Source organism: Schistocerca cancellata, chromosome 8 (assembly GCF_023864275.1).
Source record: "Schistocerca cancellata isolate TAMUIC-IGC-003103 chromosome 8, iqSchCanc2.1, whole genome shotgun sequence".
NCBI lineage: Eukaryota > Metazoa > Arthropoda > Insecta > Orthoptera > Acrididae > Schistocerca > Schistocerca cancellata.
Genome location: NC_064633.1, coordinates 558,637,745 through 558,661,657, shown reverse-complemented (window position 1 = coordinate 558,661,657; position 23,913 = coordinate 558,637,745). Strand labels below are relative to the sequence as shown.

At 39.4% G+C, this 23,913-nt stretch overlaps 1 protein-coding gene across 2 annotated transcripts in view; it reads right to left on the bottom strand.

Moving 5' to 3' along the window:
- Positions 1–13,832: 13,832 nt before the first annotated feature.
- Positions 13,833–23,913, bottom strand: part of LOC126094829 (dolichol kinase) — a 50,762-nt gene continuing 40,681 nt past the window's right edge. For both annotated transcript variants that reach the window (XM_049909424.1, XM_049909423.1), the window contains exons 6-8: positions 16,604–16,865; positions 15,913–15,990; positions 13,833–14,326 (exon numbers count right to left, since the gene is read on the bottom strand). In XM_049909424.1, coding sequence (XP_049765381.1) covers positions 14,190–14,326; positions 15,913–15,990; positions 16,604–16,865 — 477 coding nt within the window. In that variant the 3' untranslated portion in view covers positions 13,833–14,189. The remainder of the gene's footprint in view (positions 14,327–15,912; positions 15,991–16,603; positions 16,866–23,913) is intronic.

The window sequence follows — 23,913 nt, the reverse complement described above, 5'->3', positions numbered from 1 at the left end:
GACCATGATATCTACAGAAAGAGAAATGAAGTTCACAAAGACAGTATCGACATGCCAAGGTGTCGATTAGCGGAGACACAAAACAGCTTCCCAATGGTGGCCCTAAAATTGTTTAATGCTCTACCTGATGACATTCAGTCTTTATCATGGGAGCAGTTTAAAACTACTATTTTGTGTAAGCTAAAAGAGCAACTCTTCTACAATATTGGAGAATTCTTCTCTAGTAATAGCATAGTGTTTACTTGAGCTGCAGCTCAGTTCCATGACTCCAACAGCAACCATTATATTTAATTTCATTATATACTTCTATCTGTTTTGTTGTTGTGATATTATTGTAATTTAATTTATAACTTAAATTTGTCTTGCGGTATTAAACTGCTATCATGGTAGAGTTGTATTCATGTATTTTGATAATGTTTTATCTTGATGCTGTCTGTCCAGCTGTGGCTGGTGAATGACATAGAATTGGTAATAAAGGTAATAATAACATCCTCACACATGTAAGACCTGTGACAGAATATAATGAGATCAAAGGAATGTTACACGGCCCAGAAAAATGGTGTGCTCTAGGTAACATATTGTTTAAATAACATTGCATGATGCAGATCTTGAACAGACACACAATAAACATGACAACAGAATCAGTGGGAGGCCACAAACTCAGACACAGCCAGAGACACTGATATAAATATAGACAGAGAAAATGATACGAACACAATGACACATTAGACACTGACTCATACACAAGGAGTGTAACACTTGAAATAGATAAATAAGACAATTATAAAAGAAGTAGACATAGCACGTGATTGGTTCATGTATTGCAACTACATTTTAAATGTGATAACTAAATAACGTAAAGGAAAATAACTAATATAAGCAATGAAACAATCATTTCACATCTAAGTAATAAGGGGAGGGGAGGCTCAAAGTTTAAGTGTCGAGGCTTCCCTCCTGCCGCCTGTGGCACTGGTCAAGGGAAAAAGTGTCATGCACACAAAGATACAACATAACAGCACACATGCAACATGTAGAACTACATCTAGTTATAACAACACAAGCAGTGCAAAGTGTATGTGCTACATAAGCACTTAAAAGATGTAATAAGTGGCACTAATTTCTTAGACAGTAGAAACAAGCACACAGAGTTACTCACAATGTATCTCAATTAGCAATGTAAGAAGACATAATTTTGTACACTACTTCAGATGAAACAGACTATGTTTCTCCCAAGACCCTCCCAACTAGAACAGCAACACGAAGTATAATCTGTATGTTGTCTTTTGTTTTAACTGTTAAAAAAAATGCAGATTGTCCCTTTCCGATCTTTCTATTATTTTCTTCTAAGTTGCTAACATTTATTATTTGAACACTCCATTTCCAATATCCAATCTTTCATCAACCAATGACTGTCAGGACAACATTCAAGTTTTTTCATGAAAGCCAATGGTCTGTTAAGCATGAGCGAAAGCCTGACTACAGATACTGGTCTGTAAACGTTAAAATCACACACACTACCTTAAGCATTTTAAGTTGGTCAGGAGCTATAATTTCTTGGGATCAACATTTCACAATCTCCAATTGTAGTACAATTATTTCCACTGCAAAGAATTTGTCAAGTTATGATTACATGACAGACTAGCTAATCAAACAGGAGTGTTTGATTAGCTGTCATGTAACCATAACTTGACAAATTCTTTGCTTTTACCTTTTAAGTAACTTTTGCCAGCTCCATCTCGGTTATCAATTTCAATAAGCTTTCAGTTTCTGTGACTATAGACTGATTACTTCTTTTGGTATTATTTCCATACTTCAATTTCTACTGAATCTCTATAGTTATTATTCAGGATATTGGCAATATGTCTCTTACCTCTGATGATTTTGTTACATTCATATTTTTTATTTAGTTTGTTCTATGTTTATGGTTTTTTGATACTTAGTGCTGATGATGTCTCAAGCATTATTATTTTTTTTTACTTTATTTGTTGATATTTAAGCACTCACCTTTATTGATTTAATATACCAACAAAAATAATCAATTTTTGAAAATGTAATATAGCTGAATTAGACAAAAAAATCTACTCACCAAGCAGTGGCAGGAGAAAGCAGAAATAAAACTTAAAGAAACATATAAGCTTTCAGAGCCAGTGGCTTCTTTTTATGGCAGAAGGGTTGAAGGGGAAGGAAGATGGGAAAGGACTGGTGAGGTTTATAGGTAATGGGGAGAGTTATGTAAAAGTTGCCCGAAATGCTGGATCAGGAGAGACTTACCAGATGGGATGCGAAAGAAAGACTGATCAATCAGTATTATTGATTTGGATTTTGCTTGACTTAACAAATGTGTATACTGTTGCTTCCTGTGTGCTTTGAATGTTCCAATACTTCTGTTTTATTCCTCATATGTAGCACTCTGTTCTACTAAGTCCTTTGTCATCCACTGTTTATTTTGAAGAAGTTTTCTTTTCTCCAAGTTCATAGAAATGCTGCTTTGACTCATTCCACATCATTACGAAATATTGTATTCACGATCTATGGAACTAGTATTAATCTAATCTAAATGAGGTAATGTGCTAAAGTACATTGTAAAGCATTGTACAATTCACTTGTCTACTGGGCTTGAAGACTATTCATTTCTCAAAATTGCTTTTAATACATTGATGTTTTGTTGGTTGAAAGACCTGAGATCTCATCCTACAATTTGTTTTCTGTTTACGAGTTTCCTGTTATGCATATTCTGTCACATTGTGCCACTGATATTGATGTCCAATTAAATTTTAATTAAACAAATAATCTATTTCCATCCACTCACAAAAAGCTCATACATTATTAATATCATAGAGCCAGATTATTAGATTATTTTATGGAAACTTAGGACACCAAGGTAAAAAAAAAAATTGTAAAACATCTGACAATTGTAGGACATTACTAGTCAGTACAAAAATGATGTAAAGTTTGAACTTAAATTCTATTTACATATACTCACAGGCTTACACATTTATATTTTTCTTAAAATCCTGACATATAGTGTTCAATGTGATCATCAACAGCAATGATTTATACTTCTCTCAACTCACCTTGCACAAAACATGTAGCCTGTTTGAAATACCATATAACTGAAGTTTTTACAATTATGCTTCACAAAAACATTGTCATTGATTGAATTAATAGCTAATCTGTTCCTTTCATCTGTCCACTGCACTCTTATTAATGAAAATACTCTCAACATTAGCATTTTTAGTTTAGTTTAGTTTATTAGCATCCTTTGCGTCACTTACATGATACAGAATTGACGTAACACTATACAGCATAGGTGCAGCACAATTCTATTAATTAATATGAAATTAACACTTTACAGTATATTAAAGAAATTATACAATGAACTAATGCAGTGGTATTACACATGTTCTCTGAATAAGTAAATAATAATTTGACATACATGCACTGCACTTTGGCGAACACATTTATCACATCGTTTACACTTAAAAGAATACACAAAAAAATAAATTTATAATGAGAATAGGATGATTTAAATAATATTGAAGAAAATATAAGTGTTTGTTAGGGATTCAAAATATTCCTCTACATGATAAAAATATTTCTTTAACAGGTAATTCTTTTAATTCTGACTTAAATTTTCCATCATCATTGATTCCCTTGATGCAAATTGGCAGAGTACAAAATGGCTTTATTCTGTAATGGGACACATTTTTTGGGTTTTTATTTTTCTTGCTCTTTCCACATGCAGATTCTTGCTGATACATGTATTATAGTTTTGGAAATCTGAATTTATATGTAAACTACTCAAGTGTGTTCTTACATACAGCACACTTTTGAATATGTACAAAGATGGTACTGTAAGTATTTCTAACTAAATGAATAAGGGTCCGCAGTGTGTTTGTGGAGAGCTGTGTGTAATAATTCTAACGGGTCTTTTCTGTAATTTAAAAATGTCTTAATTGAGATTTTGTTACATCCCACAACATTATTCTATAAGATACAATAAAATGGAAATAAAAAAATACTCTAATCTTGCACATTCTGTGCTACAAATTATTTTCAGTGCAAAACATGCAAAACTCGGTTTTTGGGATATGTAAATGACATGGTCTTCCCAACATTGTGTGCAGGAATTGGGGGGAAAAATCCTCAACTAGTTTCAGCAGTTCAGAGTGGCACTAAAATGTCTAATCCACTTATCTATAAGGCAATTTCCCAAGTTCAGAGCTATGCCAGTACAAAAGCTGGTTCACACTTTATCATTTAAGTTCACTAAAGCATTTGAGTTCTTAAAATGTCACATACCATTTGTCTAAGTAGTCTAGGCATTCACCAGACAACGAAGTAGCCATCTGCTCAAAACTGTCAACTTTTTATCAAGGCTCTCCTCCCTAACATTTATCAATGTTTTTCATCTCTAGTGGCATGAAATTACTTTCTAATCTGTTCTGAAGAAGGTGAGTTGTTAGAACAGAAGTCCTGGTGGCAGCGTGCAAATAAATATGCACTGCGACGCACTGAGTCTCTCTCAAATAAATTGCATTCTTAGGACACGATGCAATAATGATTTCTCAGATTTACGAACAGTAATTTCATTGTTTTCTTAATAAATATATTGCTGGAAGTTTGTATGAGGTCCAGCAGAATGAAAATTTGTCAGAGACAATGTTTTTTGCCAGGTACAACAGTTTCACACCTATTATGGTATTTTATCTTTTGTTTCTAAATACTTCTATCTTTTCATTATGCCTCTATAAACTCAAGAATGTTCACGGTACAGATCCACCTTACCTTCACTGTTTCTCTCAGTGGCAGCACCATATTTAGGTTCATCAAGTTGCGGAGTTCCTTAAAGATGATGAACAGTGTTAGGTGTTTGTGTCATCTTCCCTGCAATGTCGCGTGATTCGGCATATCCACCAATCGTGCTAGGAGATTTCCAGGATGAAGGAACTGGCATGCCACTGTGTTTACTGGCCTTGTATGTTCAATGATGATGTACAGGTGGAGCAGTTGTCAGGCACACTGGTCAGTGCCACTGCAGTTCTCGCCATTACCAGCTCAGAGGCAGCAGTGGGACAGAGTTCACGCCAACTCCTTGGGACTCCTTTGTCCACTTCATCTCTGTCCTCCACCTCTAGCAGACAACCACAGTGGTAGCCTTGGAGAGGATCTTTAGAACAGAGGGTGCACCCCTGCACGCTGGTGACCTAGAAGTTCCCAATTCACAGTATCAAAATTCAAAAAAGTTTTGCACCCACAATGAATTTTAGCATCTTACCACACCCCTCAGCCTCAAACAGGCTGGCAGAATGGTACATGCCAAAGTGCGACATATATGTCCTCCAGGGGTGCCCCCACAGGACATTTCTAGATCTCCTGTGCCTACTACTGAAAACACGAAGCAAATGCAATGACATTATTCTGAGTGGGTGCCCCGGAGGGGCCATGCATGTCTGAGCAGAATCTGTAATGGACCCAGGGTCAATGGCAAAACAGCAAGGGTATCAAGTGTTGCTGGTGGCTACAAAATGTAGGATGCTATATCGGCACTACAACCAGCTCTGGTTGCAGCATCCTAGCCAGTAGCCTGCATTATCAGGAAGCACTTCGCTCTCCCATCTTAGCTTTCTCCAGCTGCAGTTGACATGGGTGGCCACCTGGCCCCCTCTTAACACAAGCTAAGGGACACACAGACATCGATCCAGCTATATTCAGAGTTGAATCACTGGATCTGCCACATGCTGCAGGGATGCCTCCATTCTCAGAAGACTGAGCCTACACAAGAAACTCCACATACAACACCACTGGCACCAGCAGCCCTGGATGTCTTCCAGGAACCTTTGATCTTGACATCACCCAGTCTCTGGCCATTTCTGCTGCCTCTTCCTCCCTCATACTGGCCGGACAAGTACTGGAATTACCTGCCAGTGCAACAGGATGGAGTGGGGTGGGTGGGTAGGTTAAGTAACCCTACCGAATGTATATTGGAAGGTATGGGCATATCAAAATGTGTAAAATCACCTGTGTCTCCTGTAATGGACAGAAATATGACACCCCAGTGATGATTTTCCTGTTATCTGATTCACCTCCATCTGTGGACCAACTGCCGTGACTGTTTACTATGTCCATAGTGCTACAAAACAAACATTTTGGTTTCCATGACTGTTAGGTTAAATGGTACTTTGACTACTAAACACCTTCATATTGGCTAAGTAGTAATTGGACTTTCTGACACTTAACTAATCAGGAACTGTCTAGCTTTTATTTCTATTGTGGCTCAGAGGAACAGTCTGCTGAGAACTTCTACTGCTTGGTTTGTCAACACAAAAAAAGCTACTTGTGTTCAATAAATGTTGTAACAACTTCCATTAGACTTTACCAAGATAGTGAAAAATCCAGAATTGAAGTAGGAGTCAGGCAACAGGTGTTATATCAAAACGATTGTCATTAGGCCATTTAAGTAAGTATAATACGCAACTTGTCACTTTCTGAATTTGATACAGTTTAACTAGTTTGTGAGACACTGTGGGCTCATGTGTTACAGCAATACTACTGGACTGTGCAGCTACACTCTAAGGTTACCATTATTGTAATGGCTCATGGTATCCATGACAAATTCATTTCACTTTCAGACATTCCCGAGCTGCCCTTTTTTTGCACCCTTTCTATGTCCTCCGTCAATCCCACCTGGTAAGGATCCCACACTGCACAGCAATATTCTAACAGAGGACGAATGAGTGTAGTGTAAGCTGTCTCTTTAGTGGACTTGTTGCATCTTCCAAGTGTCCTGCCAGTGAAACGCAATCTTTGGCTCACCTTCCCCACAATATTATCTATGTGGTCTTTCCAACTGAAGTTGTTCGTAATTTTAACACCCAGGTACTTAGTTGAATTGACAGCCTTGAGAATTGTACTATTTATCGAGTAATTGAATTCCAACGGATTTCTTTTGGAACTCATGTGGATCATCTCACACTTTTCGTTATTTAGCATCAACTGCCATCTGCCACACCGTACAGCAATCTTTTCTAAATCGCTTTGCACCTGATACTGGTCTTCGGATGACCTTACTAGACGGTAAATTACAGCATCATCTGCGAACAACCGAAGAGAACTGCTCAGATTGTCACCCAGGTCATTTATATAGATCAGGAACGCTTCCCTGGAGAACACCTGATATCACTTCAGTTTTACTCGATGATTTGCTGTCTATTACTACGAACTGCGACCTTCCTGACAGGAAATCACGAATCCAGTCGCTTGATTAGAAGTAGCTTGTGAGGAACGGTGTCAAAAACTTTCCGGAAATCTAGAAATACGGAATCAAGTTGAGATCCCCTGTCAATAGCGGCCATTACTTTGTGCGATTAAAGAGAGCTGGGTTGCACAAGAACGATGTTTTCTGAAACCATGCTGATCACGTATCAATAGACCATTCCCTTCGAGGTGATTCATAATGTTTGAGTACAATATACGCTCCAAATCCCTACTGCAAACCGACTTCAATGATACAGGTCTGTAGTTCGATGGATTACTCCTACTACCCTTCTTAAACACTGGTGCGACCTGCGCAATTTTCCAATCTGTAGGTACACATTTATCGGTGAGCGAGCGGTTGTATATGATTGCTAAGTATGGAGCTATTGTATCAGCGTAATCTGAAAGGAACCTAATCGGTATACAATCTGGACCTGAAGACTTGCCTGTATCAAGCGATTTGAGTTGCTTCGCAACCCGTAAGGTATCTACTTATAAGAAATTCATGCTAGCAGCTGTTCGTGTTTCAAATTCTTGAATATTCCATTCGTCTTCCCTGATGTAGGAATTTCGGAAGACTGCGTTCAATAACTCCGCTTTGGCGGCACAGTCGTCGGTAACAGTACCACCGGCACTGCGCAGCAAAGGTATTGACTGCATCTTGCCGCTTGTGTACTTTACATACGACCAGAATTTCTTTGGATTTTCTACCAAATTTCAAGACAATGTTTCGTTGTGGAACCTATTAAAGGCATCTTGCATTAAAGTCCGTGCCAAATTTCGCACGTCTATAAATTTTAGCCAATCTTCAGGATTTCGCGTTCTTCTGAACTTCGCATGCTTTTTCCGTTGTCTCTGCAACAGCGTTCGGACCTGTTTTGTGTACCATGGGGGATCAGTTCCATCTCTTAACAATTTATGAGGTATGAATCTCTCAATTGCTGTTGCTACTATATCTTTGAATTTGAGCCACATCTTGTCTACATTTGCATAGTCAGTTCGGAAGGAATGGAGATTGTCTCTTAGGAAGGCTTCTAGTGACACTATCCGCTTTTTGGAATAAAATTATTTTGCATTTATTTCTGGTGGATTTGGAAGAAACGGTATTGAGCCTAGCTACAACGACCTTGTGATCACTAATCCTTGTGTCAGTCATGATGCTCTCTATTAGCTCTGGATTGTTTGTGGCTAAGAGGTCAAGTGTGTTTTCGCAACCATTTACAAATCGCTTGGGTTCGTGGACTAACTGCTCGAAATAATTTTCAGAAAGTATTTAGGACAATCTCGGAAGATGTTTTTCTGCCTACCACCGGTTTTGAACAAGTATTTTTGCCAACATATCGAGGGAAGGTTGAAGTCCCCACCAACTATAACCGTAAGAGTGTGGTATTTATTTGTTACGAGACTCAAATTTTCTCTGAACAGTTCAGCAACTATATAGTCGGAGTTTGGGGGTCAGTAGAAAGAGCCAATTATTAACTTAGTTCGGCTGTTAAGTATAAACTCCACCCATACCAATTCGCACGGAGTATCTACTTCGATTTCACTACAAGATAAACCACTACTGACAGACACAAACACTCCACCACCAGATAGAGATTTTCACTCTGCAGCGGAGTGTGCGCTGATATGAAACTTTGTGGCAGATTAAAACTGTGTGCCCAACCGAAGTAAAGAGCTACCGAAGCACGACTCACGCAGAAGAAAAGCTGTGAGTACCGGGCATGAGTCGTGCTTCGGTAGCTCAGATGGTAGAGCCCTTCCCGCGAAAGGCAAAGGTCCCGAGTTCAAGTCTCGGTCGAGCACACAGTTTTAATCTGCCAGGAAGTTTCACTCCACCACCAATTCTGCCTAATCTATCTTTCCTGAACACCGTCTGAGGCTTGGTAAAAATTTCTGCAGAACTTATTTCAGGCTTTAGCCAGCTTTCTGAACCTATAACGATTTTAGCTTCTGTGCTTTCTATTAGCACTTTAAGCTCAGGGACTTTCCCAGCACAACTACAACAATTTACAACTACAATTTCGACTGTTCCTTGATCCAAGCTTGTCCTGTATTTGCCATGTACCCTTTGAGATTGCAGCCCACCCCGTACTTTCCCGAGGCCTTCTAACCTAAAAAACTGCCCAGTCCACACCACACAGCCTCCGCTACCCGTGCAGCCGCCAGCAGGTGTCCAATAATCTGGATTCTCATTTAACAAAAGAGTTAAATTATCTCTTCCCTCCCACTCTTAATGACTTCATGATCATGGAATGTAACAATACCAGAGAAAGAAAGTTGCTACTCATCATGTAGTGGAGATGCTGAGTCGCAATAGGCACAATAAAAAGATTCGCGCGCGCACACACACACACACACACACACACACACACACACACACACACGAACTTGCACATACGCCTGCAGTCTCAGAGAGCTGAAACTGTCAGTGATATTATCTGTCCATTTGGTTTTCAGAAGGGGCCTGTAACAGATCTCAAAAGAATTCACACACTCCCTTTTCATTCCCCAAAGTCCAGTTCTCATACCCATTCATTGCCCTGTCCAAACATACTTTTAATAAACTTTTGATGTTTCTTACACTGTATCATGCCTCAACTTCTGAAGTTAGTATCTTCTTTTTATTGAAGTCATACCTCTAACAGTGATATTCCACTACCTACTTTACTTACACAGTAGCCTAGCCCCTCCTTATTCAACCTTGCTCCCAACTGCTTGCACCATGGCTTGTATCCCTGCAACATACCTAGATGTGAGACTTTTCCATACACTCTCCCACTACCACCCATTCCAGTCCTGCCACAGGTATCTCCTACCCAGTCATGTGAACTACCAATTTAGACGCAACCACTGTACGGCATTGTACATGGGCCTGCCAATAGCAAGCTGTCTGTCCATGTGAGTGGCGACCACTAACTGGCAAGGGAGAGCTGGACAACCCAGTTGCTGAGCAGGCCATTCTACATGATGGGCCTGGTTTTAACAACTGCTTCACAGGCTGTGCCACCTGGATTCTTCCCACCAAAACAAGATTTTCTGAACTGTTCACATGGGAAATCTCCATGGAACTTATCTTTCATTTCCAGGAAGCCCCCTTGCGTCAACCATCACTACTCCCTGTTCTCCACCTGCCGGTATCCAGCTGTTAACATTCCTATCCCAACAGCATACCTGTGCAGTCCTTCCCCCCACCTCTACTTTTCTCCTTGCACCTTTGCAGGCCCAAATCTTTCTCACCAGTCTAAATATTTCCATGATAGTATCCATGGCTTTAAAACTTCATTGTGGTCAAGAGCACTTTTAACACAGTTCCTTAAAGATAAAGGCCCTTTAATACCACATGCATTAAATTTCTCAAAAATATTGGTAAAAAATTGTAGTAGTAGTAGTAGTAGTAGTAGTAGTAGTAGGAGCAACACACACACACACACACACACACACACACTTGACTGCAGTTTGTGTGTGTGACCTATTTTTGATGAAGGCCTTGCTGGCTGGAAGCTTATTTGTGACAGTCTTTTTGTTGTGCCTGTCTGCAACTCACCATCTCCGCTATATGGTGATTAGCAACTTTGTTTCATAATATTGTTACATTTATGTAAGTTTGCTGTATAAATCAGCTTTTGTGTGTTTCACAGATTTTGAAAGTAAAATTATAGTAATTTGATTACAATAACATGTATCAGGGATAAATTTTCACAAGCATTTGAGTTAATTTTAAAAAAAATGTAATGCTAATCACTTTGATTATGGTTTTGGTCACTATGATTACGGTTTGGCTGGGTCTACTAGGAGCTGGATATTATAAGACAAATCAACTTTTGATGTGTGTTGTACTTTTCTTAAAAGAAAGTTTTTATGTTCCCTAAAAAATATGCACTTACGAAGTTATGCTATTTCTAAAATGACTGATTCAACTGCAGAGCTTACCTTATTTTTTTTTTGGAAAAAGCTAGTAGTTGGATGAGCTGGGAAATGTTCTTCCACCCAAGCCACCCACCATCTGAAGTATGAATTATGTTGGACCTAAATAAACTGTTTCTGATGTTACAAAATTAGATTGTTTTCTTTCATGTACTAGGCTTGGAAAAACTTTATAGTCCTTAGTCTGTACCTCCAATCTCTTAAATTTCATCCTAAGTCAGGCACATTTCTCCAACGAACCCAATTTCTGGGAAGTCTTGACAACATAAATATGAATCAGGTGTATAGCTTTTACTGTTGCTTTGAAAACTAGCACAGTAATAGCTGTCAAACTTCAAAATGCCATTACTCATTGTGACCCACACATTATTGTAGGTAAGTGTCCTCAAACCCAGGTAATGGAGCTAGTAAACATTATGTTTGCCATTAAGGCCATCTCACAACAAACAAACAGACAGTTTCTGATAACTGTAGTATTTTTTTACTTCAATTTCACATGAAGTCCACTGATTTTCGCACACTGTTTTCCAAGACATGAAAAAATTAATTTAATTACTTTATCTCTGATACAGTAGCAACACTGGGGGAATTACTGCCTTTTGCTGTAAAATAGGTTTTCTCTTCGTTTAACATTTCATCATTACATTTTTGTGGCAGTTTCCTCCTCGGTAACAGTGCCTGCTGGTTAATTTTGTACAGTAACCATTTTTCTGCAAAATGTCTTGTCTTCTGCTACTTACTTGCCATTTCCTAGTCCTAGAAATAAATGGCAATCTTTACTTAATGTAGGTTACATGAGAGATTTTATTGAACAATCCCCTGCAATGTGATGTTACATCCCCCTCAGAGTCCTTACAAAACCTAAAGAATGACTAATGTGAATCCTTTGTTACTGTTGCAACTTACTGCATTACAATGCTTTTTTGTAAAAAACAAAAAAATTAGAAGTCAACAGAAACAATACTATTAACATTCACATGTAACTGTATTCAACTGGAACCTGTTATCCACTTGGTATGCTGCCATCACAGTAGATAACAAAAACTAGTAGGAGGATCACTGATGGATGTGTTCTACTGTGTTAGTGTGATGATCACTGACTGTGATAGCTGGTTATAGTCTTGTTGGTCAAAGAAATTTTCATCAGGAATGAGGAGATGGGAGAACGAATGAAATGGTCATGCACATTTCTTTAATATCAGGTGCTGTTTCAAAGTCCTAGGTTAAATCACAAATCTGTGCATAGTCTATTACCTATAGAGGAGACAGGATGCTTCTGGTGATTAACCCCTCAGATACGATACAAAACACACACACACACACACACACACACACACACACACACACACACACACACACTCTACACTACACTTACTTGCATAAAACTATTACTTCTTTGGCAACAGAAAATGTGAATGAATTTTATCCATTGTGGATGCTTTTGAACTCCCTGACTGTTCCTTTATAGGGTGTAGAAAAATTTCCACTACCAGTCATAATAAAAGGTTATCTATTTGTCATACGAGCTTCAGATTTCCCCTATCCTCAGGTGTTTATACATTCATGTACATGTTTATATTGAAAGCAGCGTTTGTGGAAAATATATCTGTAGTTACATGAAGATGAAGCATCATTTTTATGATGCTTCATCTTCATGAAAGATGAAGCATCTTCAGGTAAGTACAGATATTTTCCACAAATGCTGCCTCGCCACTTACAATTGTCCCACTTGTATCTGTTTAGTCACCAGCAAATAATTTTTTGTATTTATACATTTATCTCCAGTAATATTAATGTGTACATGAATGTATGAACACCTGAGGATGGGCACAAGCCTGAAACCGGTCGTGTGACAAATAAATAACCTTTGAGGGAGGAGACCAGACAGCGAGGTCATTGGTCTCACCGGATTAGGGAATGACGGGGAAGGAAGTCGTCTGTGCTCTTTCGAAAGAACCATCCCGGCATTTGCCTGGAGCGATTTAGGAAATCACGGAAAACCTAAATCAGGATGGCTGGACACGTGAACTGTCGTCGTCCTGAATACAAGTCCAGTGTGCTAATCACTGCGCCACCTCGTTCGGTAAACCTTTAATTGTGACAGGTAGTGGAAATTTTTCTACACCCTAAACAGAAAACATGCCTTTGCCTGTACAAAATTGTAAATTTCATGAAGTAGTTCAAAAAACTCTTGGGGTCTTTAGACCAACAGAATGATCAGAACATTTGTGACAAATTACAGTGGTACTATCAAAACCAGAACAAAATGGATTCAGAAGAATATGGTTGTGACCTACAAGGCTTTGCAGCCTCTGTGTCAAACTGATGCTCCCATAACAGAGTACCCACAGCCCTACTTCCTATTCTATTGACTGCATGTCAACCAGTGCCAAGATGCCATTACGATTGTGATTTCCAATATTTTGTCTCCAGAGTTCCCAAATATGTGATCATTCTACAGAATGATTAATGTGAGAAATATTAAACAATACTGGAAAGGTTCAAATAGCAGAATAAAATTTATTGGCATGAAGCTATGATGTGGACACAGTGATTTTTCAGTCCCAACAAATGAAGATATAGCTGGTTGAAAATTTATCTTGTCATAAATCTTGTAACTCTGTAAGAGAAAATGAGAGAAATGCGAGTCTTTAAAGTGTCATTTAATAACTTAAAAATACACTAACAAGTAATATGCAACAAATCTACATTTTCTAAAAAAAAAACTGTTTTTATGTAGTAACATGAAGGCACTTTAAAAATCTATAAATTATCATTATAAATATAAAAATACAGGTTTGTATACGTAGCTCTGAAATTAATTTCCTCTATTGCAGTTACATTAATTGTAGACCTATATTCTTTGGCATACAGATATCCTCTGTTTCTCTCTCTTTTTTGTTACATAAGTGAATGGAGCTATTATCAGTACTTCAGATCTTATGTGTTCTATAGGAATGAGCACAGCCAGTCACAAAGTTTGCAGTTTCTATTTCATACCACCATTACAGTTCAAGAATGCAATACATAAATAGTGGAAGCACTAAATTGTCCACCTGATCTGTTTTTGCCTCAAGAAGGGATGTCAATACTACTGACATTACCAGCTTTGAAACAGATGCTACACTTGCATCAAGGTAACCTGGAACAAGACATTTTCAAAAGAGTTAGTTTGCTCATGAACACAATGTCAATGTCTACAGTAGAACCCAACCTTTAACATGCAAGATACATCAGCTCAAGACTTACTAAGCAATAATTCTTTTCACACTGTGTAACAAAGTAAATGAGGGATGAATGAAGCAGAGGTCACAAATATTCCTAATATAAAGGAACCTATGTACAAAAGTGATTACAAACCACCATCAACCACAACCGCCACCTCACAGTTAATTTCTAGCTCAGTGGTGAATTTCTGGGGTTCGATTCCTCATCAAACCTAAGATTTTTATCTGTAGCTTATTACTTCTTTCACTTCTGATAATGTTCGAAAATGTGAAAAATGCCAAACTGCAGCGTGGTTCAGAATCCACATTAAGCTGTAGGTCCCCCTATAACTGGCTGGGTCAGTCAGTTCAAAAATGGGAGGAAAGCAATGGTATACCACCTCGAAGAGGACCAGGAATAGTAAAGGTTGGGTTGTTTACGAGAGGAGACTAAACAGCGAGGTCACCGGTCTCATTGGATCAAGGAAGGATGGGGAAAGAAGGCGGCCATGCCCTTTCGAAGGAAGCATCCCAGCATTTGCCTGAAGCGATTTAGTGAAATCACGGAAAACCTAAATCAGGATGGCTGGTTGCGGGATTGAACTGTCGTTCTCCCAAACAAGTCCAGTGTGCTAACCACTGCGTTACTTCGCTCAGTCATGGCTAGTAAAGCACTGAAGTGTTCAAAACAAGCTTCAGACTGATGACTACTTTACTTTTAAACTATGTTATAAGCTGGGATTAAGTATTGATTCACCACCATGAAACAGACTGCAAATAACCAAGTCTTGAATGGAGACATCTGGAATTTGATGAAGTGATGTTTTGGGACTCGCAAGGCCAGTTATTTGTGATTATTAAGGACGACAATGTACTGTGAAAAGTGAGTGGTGTTCATACATGCTTCAAAACTAAGTGGAATCAGTGATAAGAATAAAATAACATGGTGTTCTCGGCAAAGGTTTCAATGCACAGCATCACCTGGCCCCATACTGAGAAACAAACACAATGATCATCAATAATCTGGGTTGAGCAGAAAGGAAGGGGGGAGGGGAGGGGGGGAGGGAGGGGGAGGGGGAGAGAGAGAGAGAGAGAGAGAGAGAGAGAGAGAGAGAGAGAGAGAGAGAAGCTGTCACATCCATCTTACAGTCCTGACCTTGTGCTGCTTCATATCCAACTATTCAACCAACACAATGAATTTTATTACTTGTTCAGACACAGCAAAAAGATGAAACAAGCTGTACATGAGTAGTTAGAAACAAACATTAAGAATTCTTCACCAATATCATTATAAAGCTCAGAGTGATGATGATTATAATGGAAATTAGGGCAATGTTTAAATTAATTGTTTAGTTAGTTAATTCTCACTGAATATTTCTTTCTGCTTTCAAAATAAAATACCAACTGTCCCTTATACCTTTTGTGAATTCAAAAACCACCACCTCTGCAAATGTACATACATTATTTGCAGAGATACACTTACACACAAATTATGGGCACGAAATCAATAGCTGCAACTTACCCAATGCCATCAGACACCCACTCAAAAAAATCTGGCTCAATATACAAGCAACAGTTCCTTCAATTGTTTTCACCGAATCTGTAAAAGAAATTACATATGCTGTATAAGAGACCAGAAGGTGTGTGTTTCAATACTGACTTCTCCCAATAAACAATAAAAAAATCCACGTTGCTTCTTTCTGAAGAAGCCAATTATAATATCTACAACCATCATTACAACTGTGAATGTACCCACCCATGTAATAAACAATGCATTAATAAAGTTATTTGCACTACTGTCAAATTCGCTGTTATTTTCACAATATTATGAAAAGAATAGTTGGTACTCACATGTAGCGGAGATGCTGAGTCGCAGGTAGGCACGACAAAAAGACTGTCACAAACTAGCTTCCAGCCAAAGAGGCCTTTGTCAAAAATAAACACACACACACACACACACACACACACACACACACACGACCAGTGTCTGGCAGCTGAAGCCGGTCTTGTTTGCTGAAATCTCCTACTGTGACAGTCTTTCTGTTCTCCTTATCTGCGACTCAGGATCTCCGTGCTATGATGAGTAATAACTATCCTTTTCATAATATTGTTACATTCCATCCTGGATTTTCCATTATTTCATTTTGCTGTTATTTTCCATATTTATAATATAATTATTAATTATATTAGTTAGTGTGATGGGTGATACTCACTTGGCCACCTGTGACGACCTATCCAGGAACCAAATGCAGATGCAGCTGTATCTCCTATTCCAACAGCTAGAAGACCTGCTAGAAAGGACGATGGCAAATAGTTACTGACAGCAGCAGGGTGTAGCCACAATGGAAGTGACACACCCGTCAGCAGGTACATAGGTGTCAGTGCTCCACCACCAGCATCTTTCTCATCTGCAAACAGTTCAAAACCTTGCTGCAGGCCAACATGTAGTGGTGGTATATGCAAAAGACGCATTGCCTGGAAATAGCATTCAGTGTTAGTAATGTGCACATAATATTTTTCTGTGTGTGTAAATGAGTTCTCATTATTATTTATGAACAACAGAAATATGCACTTTTGTCAGTTCACAATTTTAAGTACCACAAAACGGAAAGTTAAAATATTCTTATTATAATAAAATAATTTTGTTTGTAGCGGGTAGAAAGAATGTAAAATAAATATGAGTAATAGCTTGGAACTTTTACACTGAGGAATTTAAAATTTGAGGCACTTTGAAGTTAATATTAAAATCAGTACAAATAAATTATGGGATTTTTCTGCTTTTATTTTATGTGGTGCGATGTCACATTTATATATTACTGGCCATCCTGGATTTCAGTACATGCTGATAAGATATTGAAACCAGAAAATCATAGGTAGAGACCTTCAAAACCTTGTTCCTCTTTTGTAACCCAAAAATTTTGTCCAACTTTAATATTTATGGTTTGGTCAACTAGAATGCATGAACCTACATGTCTTTTCTCTCTGCAAAAACTAGCTGCCAGCTCAGATACTATCAAGATTTTTAGAGCGACATGTGCTAAAGCACAGTCTTTTGCAGTATACCACTTTGGTAATGCCTATAAGGCTTCATCAACTTCACATTATCAGTTTTAATATAGTAGGTATAAAACATTCACATATTCTTAATACTTTCAAGGAAGACTTCCAAGCCAATAAGCCTGCTTATCACTACTACTGATAATTCTCTAATTTTTAAATGCATTAATTTGGAAAAAATTACATTACAATAGAGGATTTTTTAGTGCGTGCACAAAGGCTTGCTTCTAGTTTCATTTTTCTGGTTCTAGTCTGAGCCCTTGCTGATTTAAGTGCATGTTGTGTCCAGCAAAATTACTCATTCCATAACTACTTATGTCCAGTAACTTTACGTTCAGAAATCTGGTACTAAAGATTTTTAATATTTTATTAGGTAATCTAATTTCTCTGTTTCCACAAGACCGATGTGGTAGGTTGTATGCAAGAGGCACCGTCATTACATCATCATTTGTGTAATATGAAATTTGCAGTACTGTGGTAAGTTCCCTTCTTCATTTCTGTAGGTGTAATTTGCACCTCTAGTAGAGCTTCTATACTTGAAGCTGGCATTACAATGTTTGCTCTTCATAGATCTTAGTGTAACACTTTCCTCAGCTGCCTCAGCAACCTTTTTGGAGACTTATTCCCAATATAACTCAGAATGACCTTGCTCAAGTTTTATTACACTGGCTACTCTTTATATTCTCAAGTTCTCCAGGTACTGTTTCTTTGTGGGATCATGTGCATCATCTTATTTTTGAAGAACGGTGGTTTCTTAATATCAATTATTTTCATAACTTTGGTGGTAATGATTTCTTTCAGACTGTGTGTGGATATTGACATTCCTATGTGAAATTCTGCAAGTGTTCGGTTTGATTTTAGTCCTTTTGTTTGCTGACATGTTTTTACTAAATTCTGTTAGTTTTACACTGTTTCGATTTATCTTTTTTCTGTGCAGCATACTCACTGGTCTTTCAGAATACATTACTAAGGAGATACCTAAAGCAATAATTAACATTTTTACAGTTTCTTTGACAATCTGTGTTTATTATCCAATTTTATTTGGTTACTTCAGCATCTTTGCGCCTTTACTGTTGAAATGGCTCTGAGCACTATGGGACTTAACTTCTAAGGTCATCAATCCCCGAGAACTTAGACCTACTTAAACCTAACTAACCTAAGGACATCACACACATCCATGCCCGAGGCAGGATTCAAACCTGCGACCATAGTGGTCTCGCGGTTCCAGACTGTAGCACCTAGAACCGCTCAGCCACCCCTTCACTGTGCATATCTACTTAAGGAAATAACTTATTTTTGGATACAAGAACAATCAATTTATAAAAATTGTAATAAGAGTTTTGTCAATTTTACTGAACAATCATTTATCTTCTGGTTTTCTTATATTTGGTGCTTAAATATAAGGTAGTATAATATTTTTCCCCCTAATAAGTGGACCCCTTATGAAAATATATTGATGCAGTACATATGAACATTTAAGCCAGTCCAAAGCTGTGTGTGCATCATGAATGTTTACTGCACGTAGTGGCCACAATATGTATGCAGTGGGATATAGGTGTAGCTGAATGGGGCAGTAATGTGTCACCAATTTTGCTGTATTACCCACAAAACTTTAGCATCTTTCAAATGTATTCACAAGGAATAGCAGTCATGACATGGAAATAAGAGGAAATTATGAAAAACTCCAAAACACTGACACACAGGGACTGCAGATGTCTTTAGTGAGAGTTGAAACCATTTTGGTACTAATAATTAGTATCTGGAAGTAGACACACAGTATTGGAGGCTATTAGTCACTTACAGGAAGTCATTAAGTGTGTTATTATGGCAATGAAAATCTTGCACCACCTCTTATCAATACATGGAGTATCAGTTCCTTGAACTACAGATGTTAAATCGTACCATGCAGCACTCAGTTATTATCCACAGGACAATCTGGAATGGTCTTTTCATTATAAACAAGATGGTGCCACCTCTTTGTTAGGCACCATCTGTAATAGCTGGTTTGATAAAATAAGAGTAAAACAACATACCAAACTAAATAAGCCTCTCTGGTCTCAGACAGTGAGGAATGGTAGCCAGATTATCAATAACTAGCTGAGAGACTGCGAACCACCATGATGGAGATGTAGATAAAATACAGAATCTTGCCGTAACTTATTTAGGGTTTTCTACAGTGAGGCTGGAAGCTTTATTAGATGCAAAAGGTATTAATGAGAATGGTATGAGATGTACATAATAATGTGCATCCTCAATAAAGAGAGAGACAAGCCTGAGTAAAAGTGGGTGTGGCTGACCAGCCCAGCGAGGTAACAGCAGACATTGATGTTGCTGGCCACAGACAGTGTACGAGCCAGCACTGACAAAGCACATGCCGGGCCAGTGTCTGGTAGAATTCCCAGAAGTTGCTGTCCAACACTACCTGGTGGCTGCCTCTGGGTGCTGCCAAAGAATGCCGCAATTTCAGTTCCTTATCAATATAAAGTTGCGATAACACTGTATGTAGTACTTATTAGGCAAAAACAATGTTACATTCGGAAAAATAAATATTATTTAAAACAAGGGTGCTTTTCATTGGATGATAAATGACCAAGTCATGACAAAAGTAAGTGGCATGTTTCAACATTTATTTTTGATACTTTCATAGCAAAACTGTCATAGTTGTACTCAAGATGTCATTCGGTGATGCATTTCATGTGGTACTGAATGATGTACGAAAAGTTTGATATAATTGCAATTATAGTTAACTGATGTTAGGTAAATGGACAGCAAATTACAACAGGAAATTTTAGAATACCTTAGAAATTAGTAATATTAAATATTTATCGATCAAAAACTGGATGAGTGCTATTTGCTAGAATTAGATTTTTTAATCTTAGATGTAGTTGGCTGGTTTGAGGGATAAAGGGACCAAACTACAGGGTCATCAGTCCCTTGTTCCAGATGCAAACAAGGCTCACGGTAAAACAACTCCCAAAGTATGTTTGGGAAAGTAAATGGGGGGAAAATGAATGTGGAACCACACCTAAAAAGAAAACAAATGGTACGAACAAAAAAAAAACAGGGAAAACATACACCATAGGGAAAAGTAGGAAGATTGTATTAAAACTATAGAGCAGATGGTCTGGGCTGGCTGATCACACAAATAAAAGATGAGCCAGCAATTCTGTAACACATTAAAATGTTCACCCCAAACAGACAAGGCGAGGTGAACACAAGAATGGAAAAGACAAACACCAAGACCGACAAATGCAAAGAAAGTGTGACATGGTTAAAATGGAGGAAGGGTGGAGGCACCAGAAAGAAGGCCAAACGCCCACCCTTAGATAGTATGATAAAAAAAACCTCACGAACAAAATGTGACACTAAATCTGCCATTGTGGCACTGTCGCCCAACACCGAAGGTAGGGTGCTGGGAAGGTTAAAAGTCCACCGCAGAGCTGCTAAAATTGGGCAGTCAAACAAGATGTGCATGACAATCAGATGGGAACCACAGCGACACCAAGGTGGATCCTCGCGACGGAGAAGGTAACCATGTGTTAGCTGTGTATGGCCAATGCGGAGCGGCAAAGGACAACAGATTCCCTGTGAGTGGCTGGCATGGATGACCGCCACACATTCGTTGTCTCCTTGATAGCACAGAGTTTATTTGGCGTACTCTTAGTGCGCCACTCAGTATCCCAGATCGCAAAAACTTTGCGGCAGAAGACTGCTCGCAAATTGGTCTCTGGGAGGCCAATCTCCAGAGATGATTTACTGGTGGCCTGTTTGGGCAGGCGGTCCACAATTTCATTGCCTGGGGTCCTAATGAAGGTCACTAGGTGTCCACTGTTGCAGAGGGCATAAAGAGACTACTGGATTAACAGTACCAAAGGATGCCTACAGAAGCACTGGCCGAGAGCTTGTAGGCTGCTCAAGGAGTCACCACAAATGACAAAGGACTCACCAGAGCAGGAGCGGATGTGATTAAGAGCACAATAGATGGCAACCAACTCTGCAGTGAAAATGCTGCAGCCGTCCAGCAAGGAGTTGTTTGCAATGGCCAATGTGAGAGTAAGTGTAACCAACAAAACCGTCGACTACTGATCCATCGGTGTAGATTATTTCTGAGCCCTTGAACTAGCCAAGAAGAGAGAAAATGCTGATGGAAGGCCTCAGGTGGAACTGAGCCTTTGGGGCCTTGCAATAGATCCAGTCAAAGCCGTGGACGAGGTATGGACCATCGAGGTGTACGGAAGTAGACCAGCGGGGAAGGTGGTAAGGGTGAAGCACCGAGTTCATAAAGAAGGGACCGGGTATGGATGGCAAAAGGAAGTCAAATTCTAGGCTGCCGTTGCAGGAGATGGACCGCCGTGTTGGGGAAAAGAAGACAATAATTTGGATGGCGAGGCGAATTATGTTATGTGGGCGGTATAAATTTGCGAGCAATAGTTGCCGATGGAGCCGCAATGGAGGAATGCCAGCTTCCACAAGTAGGCTGTTCAAGGGTCTAGATTGGAAGGACACCCGTCATGAGGCGAACTCCACAGTGATGGATTGGATCTAGTAGACTCAGTGTAGAGGGGGGCTGCCGAACCATATACCATGCTCCTGTAATCAATACGGGACTGTACGAGGCCTTCGCACAGCTGCAGCAGTGTACAACGATCAGCACCCCAGTTGGTGTGGCTCAGGCATCGAATAAGATTAAGGTGCTGCCAGCACTTGTCCTTAAGCTGATTAAGATGGGGAAGCCAACTTAAGCCGGCGTTGAAGACCAGTCCCAGAAGCTGTAAGTGTCCAATACATCTAGTAGTTAGTCATCAAGATAAAGTTCTGGATGGGAGTGGGCGGTACGATGACAACAGAAGTGCATCGCTCATGTTTTGGCGGCCGAAAACTGAAAGCCATGAGTGAGGGCCCACAACTGCGCCTTCTGTATAGCTCCCTGCAGATGGCGTTCAGCTGCAACAGTAGAAGAGGAGCTGAACAAAACACAAAAATCGTCAGTGTATAGGAGGGGAGATACTGACGATCTTACTGCTAATGTGAGACCATTGACGGCAATTAAAAAAGAGTGGGACACTCAGGACAGAGGCCTGCAGGACCCCATTCTCTTGTACATGGGATGCACCGATGTGAACTATGATAGTGTTGTGCGACAAAAAGTTCTGTATAAAAAAAAATCGGGAGTGGGCCCTGAAGACCCCACTCATGCAGAGTAGTGAGGATGTGGTGTCGCCAAGTGGTATCAAAGGCTTTCATGAGATCAAGAAAGATAGCAATGAGTTGTCGCCACGAAAAGGCTGATCGAATGGCAGATTCCAGGTACACCAAACTGTCAATGGTGGAGCGTCCTTGGTGAAAACCACTCTGGGATGGAGCCAGAAGGTCCTGAGACTGGAGCCAACACAACCGCCAGCTCACCATATGTTCAAACAGCTTGCACAGAATGTTGGTGAGGCTGATGGGACAATAGCTGTCAATGTCAAGTGAATTCTTCCTGGGCTTTATGACAGGAATGATAACACTTTTCCGCCATTGTGATGGGAATTCGCCATCGCTCCAAATGTGGTTAAAGACAGCAAGGAGGTGGCGTTGGGAATCCGCTGACAAATGTTTTAGCATTTGTGAATGGATGCGATCTGGGCCAGGGGATGTGTCAGGATAGTCGGCAAAGGCGCTGAGAAATTCCCACTCACTGAAGGGAGCATTATAAGGCTCAGGGTGGCTTGGAGCAAAAGAGAGGTGTTGTCACTTCACACTTTGTTTGACGAGACTAAAGGTGGGGTGGTAATTCTCCAACACAGAGATGTGAGCATAATGCTCAGCAAGACTCTCTGCAATTACATAGGGATCGGCAGATGTGGCTCCTTGTTTGAGAATTCCAGGTACACCTGCTGGGTTCTGATAGCCGTAAAGTCGGCAGAGCTTGGTCCAAACATACAAGGGGGAGGTTCGTGTGCCATTGGTGGATACATAGTATTCCCAACACTCCTGCTTCCTTTGTTTGATGAGGAGGCAAACCAGCGCTCGCAGCCATTTTAAGGCAATAATTAGATGTAGAATGAATATTCAACAAACACTATTAAATCTAGGGACAAATGGTTATCAGTGGAAATAGCAGGATAAAATTTTCGGAATCAATAGGCTCATGCTTATTTTTAATTATCTCTTTTAAGTGAATATAAATGTAGTTACATATGACAATAGAAATGCAATAAATTATTGCTGAAGCTGGTAAGCTTTGAAAGCGGCACACTGTGAGGTCGATAGTTTTGATGTAGGTTATAAGGCATAGTTTTTATCTTCATTATACTCTACTTGTGTAGTAAATGTAAAGGGTTTGAAGTCAGAGTGGGGATGTGTCTATATAGTGTTGGGTGTGCAGAGTGAGAACTATGGGTTACTCAAGTGAAATTCTCATGTTATTTGAGGTGATAAGTTTAGTAGGTGCCACAGAGCCAGACACTGGGTGGCTAGAATG